This window comes from Nelumbo nucifera, chromosome 2 (genome assembly GCF_055504915.1).
Source record: "Nelumbo nucifera cultivar China Antique chromosome 2, China Antique-T2T, whole genome shotgun sequence".
Lineage (NCBI taxonomy): Eukaryota > Viridiplantae > Streptophyta > Magnoliopsida > Proteales > Nelumbonaceae > Nelumbo > Nelumbo nucifera.
In genome coordinates, this window is record NC_142650.1 from 2239207 (window position 1) to 2242399 (window position 3193).

The 3193-nt window shown below is 40.5% G+C and overlaps 1 protein-coding gene across 1 annotated transcript; it reads left to right on the forward strand.

Moving 5' to 3' along the window:
- The first annotated feature begins 296 nt into the window (after window positions 1–296).
- On the forward strand, window positions 297–2843 carry LOC104594521 (EPIDERMAL PATTERNING FACTOR-like protein 5). The gene is made up of 3 exons (XM_010254827.3): window positions 297–899; window positions 1090–1139; window positions 2176–2843. Exons 1-3 carry the CDS (start codon window positions 776–778, stop codon window positions 2422–2424), a joined length of 423 nt encoding a protein of 140 aa, XP_010253129.1. The 5' UTR covers window positions 297–775; the 3' UTR covers window positions 2425–2843.
- The last annotated feature ends 350 nt before the right edge of the window (window positions 2844–3193 follow it).

Consider the following 3193-nt stretch of genomic DNA (forward strand, 5'->3'; position numbering starts at 1 on the left):
ATTTAATTATTGTTTTTCTTCACCAACATATATAAGGGCATGAGGCAACTGCCATTCCTTTTTATTTGTTCACTATTTTAACTACTCATCCAATTTCTTGGTGGCTCGAATGTTGCATCTTTGTGACCGATAATATTAAATTACTAATATATTCCGAAACTGGAAAACGACATTTTCACACATTTCCACCTATTTATTTGCATATATGCGTCGTTTTTAGAAAGTGCAAGGGGCAATACCGTCCCTCTAAAGACGCTAAGTAGGGGGCTTAAACGAGTAAAACAATTACTACGTAAACTTGTTTTATTTCTAAGACATAGAATAAAACTTGCAAGTTAGAACTTGGATGGAAGAACGAACAGATAGAAACTATAGCTAGAAAGGGTCGTCTATTGCTTACCCTAGTTTCCGAAGATTCTAACTCTACACGGTGAGGGGGAGTGGGAGAGATCGATGTAACTGGATAACTGCGACATGATGCATTAAATTATTTGGTTTCTCTGATTCTTTTGGTAATCGGAAGATCCATGGTTCTTGCTCTCCACCTTGTTAGCCCTCTAGGATAATTTTCCAACTGAAGCAGGAGAGGGACGGGAAGATAAGAGGAGAGTTTTCAGGCGCACTGGAATATTGGTTTCTACCAACAATTGCATGAGCCGGGGCCAGGCCGATAAGTAGATCTCAACAGGTCGATAGACGGAGAAGAAGGATATCGAAAGAAAGATCAGAAGTGGGTTCTTTAGTGTTTTTTTTTTTTTTGTCTTTTTTCTTCTTCATGGATTTGAGGACAAGCAAGCAGAGGTTTATGTCCCAAAAGCTTATTTTCTACTGTGTGTCCATCTGTTTCTTCTCTATCTGCACTATCGTCAGCATTTCTAGCACCAAAAGTCCGTGTTTGGGTAAGAAATTAGAAAACTGTGATTTCTTCCTTTCTTTCCTTCTTTTAAAATTTTTTTCCTGAGATATGGATATATACCCATCTCGTTGTTTCGCCATCTGTTATGTTATTTATAGTGCGATCTATAACACATACCCTGATAAACTTGTTTATCGATTATCAGTCTTAACTTTTTCCTTGTTATTTTGCAGAAGATGTCATCACAAGCCCGTCTGTTAGAAAACTGGGCTTCCATTCCCAGGTAGGTTTGCAGCTCCAGCTTAAATGGAGTCTATTAATCTTTTGTTAATTTGTCCCTCTTCTATACACCAGTGTGCTCTTTTTTTTTTCTCTTAGATTACGCCGATGGCACACAGTGCTCAAGAGTCAAGCTAGGCCAGGCCAAGACAGTGGGGATTCAAGATGAGAAAGCCATTATTGGTGGTACGAGCAACGGATTATCTTCCAATGGCTCGGAAATTACCAGTAAAAGCTACCGGCGCAATATTATCCCGTTGGCCGTGGCTAGGGGAAGGAGTAGTAAGCACGGACCACTTATCCCGTTCGCCTCGAATTCCTGTTGTTTGAGGGGTGAGATTTATTTGGGCACATCCCATATTTGATAAAAGGCGGCTCCATTTTAATAAAACATGGGATGTGCCCAGATAACTCCCCACATTTAATTCTTTGTTACAAGAGTTAACGGCAAAAATGCGCCGGAAAAACCCATGGGATCGCTCCTTACTCCTTTGACGCATTATGATTATTTATGGTCCATCGAACGACTAGGACCAAGTGGGATCACAAAGCCGCAGAACCACACAAGTGGGAGAGGTGGCACATCGAAGCAAAGCTCTTTGACGGTTTTAATGGGAAAAAAACGAAAGAAAGAACCAATAACGTACCGGGAGGGGGGGTGAAGGGGTGAGTGGAGTTCAAAATATGAAAAATCTCCTCGTCTGAGTCTCCTCTTTTCCAAACTCCAAAGTTGGGACTTGGGTAACACGCGCCGGTAGCTTCAGCGCGGTAATCGGAGGCATGTTTTCTCGAAGCTGAAGCTTCTCCCGTGAACCATGTCTTATAGTAAGATGTGATTAGAAATACATTGGCACTTTTGTTGGATGGGGAGGGGTGAAAATACGTTTTTGTACAAGAATCTTAAACTCGATATAGTACTAATTGCTTGTTATTTGATAGGAAAATTTTGATATTACCCCCCCCCCCCCCACCCACCCTAAAAAAAAAAGAAAATAATTAATAGATAGTAAGAAATGATTTGAACATTCAAATTAATGCAGAAGTTGGAGAACGCTACTGCAAATGGAAGAGGAGCAGAACCTTTAGTCTCTCCGGGCAAAAGCGGGCTCTCGAACAGGAGGTATCTGAGTGGACCGGGATCTTCTCCACCTCGATGTACGTCCAAATGCGGCAAGTGTACGCCATGCAAGCCGGTTCATGTGCCTGTCCCTCCGGGAACGCCGGTGACAACAGAATACTATCCGGAGGCCTGGAGATGCAAATGCGGCAGCAAACTGTACATGCCTTAGAAGTTAGAGCTTAACAACATTTCTTTCCAGTCCCCCCCCCCCCCCTCTCTAACCTCTCTCTCTCTCTCTCTCTCTCTCTCTCTGAGTTTATTTATAATATTGCCTATATTTACATTTTGAGTTGGTGCCCTTCAATTAATTTCTCCCCCCTTGCACAGTTGCACTTGCCCAGGCCGGGCCGATTGTACCTTTGGAAGAAAGTAGGTGAGAACATTAGAAACCACCACCTGCCTAAAGTATTAAACTAGGCATAATATGCAGTAGCCTAGCTAGGGAGGTCTTGTATGGGAATGGGATCACAAATTTATATCTGCGTATTTATTAACTAATTATATTATTGGAATGTCTGATGATTGACGTGTATGAAGGAGAGATATAATATACAGTACTTTTTTCTAATGGTATACTACTTATTTCGTCGATCTTTCTCCTTAATTTCCTTCACTATTGTTCTTGTATTTGGCTTCATTCATCTAATATTAGAAGTGGTAATAACAAATTGAATAAGCACACATGGCATCTGTATGTGCAGCATCATCGATTATCATCATAATTTGCGTCAGCTGGATGCATGAGAATAAAGGATTATAAAGAGTTTTAGTATATGTTTGAAATCGATGCATCAATTTCAGAAAATGGTGCTGCTGATATATGGTTTGGAGTACTGTTTTTTGAAAAAATGGTGTATTTATTTTTTGTTTGAAACCATTGCTGTTAAGTAGGATATTTTTTGGAGCAACAATTTTTTCTGTTTGATACTATTGCTCCA

Excerpts from the sequence above, each read along its gene's own strand:
- LOC104594521 (XM_010254827.3), top strand. The coding sequence starts at position 776 with ATGGATTTGAGGACAAGCAAGCAGAGGTTTATGTCCCAAAAGCTTATT. Across the intron at positions 900-1,089 it reads CACCAAAAGTCCGTGTTTGG|AAGATGTCATCACAAGCCCG; the intron begins GTAAGAAATTAG and ends GTTATTTTGCAG. Across the intron at positions 1,140-2,175 it reads AACTGGGCTTCCATTCCCAG|AAGTTGGAGAACGCTACTGC; the intron begins GTAGGTTTGCAG and ends AAATTAATGCAG.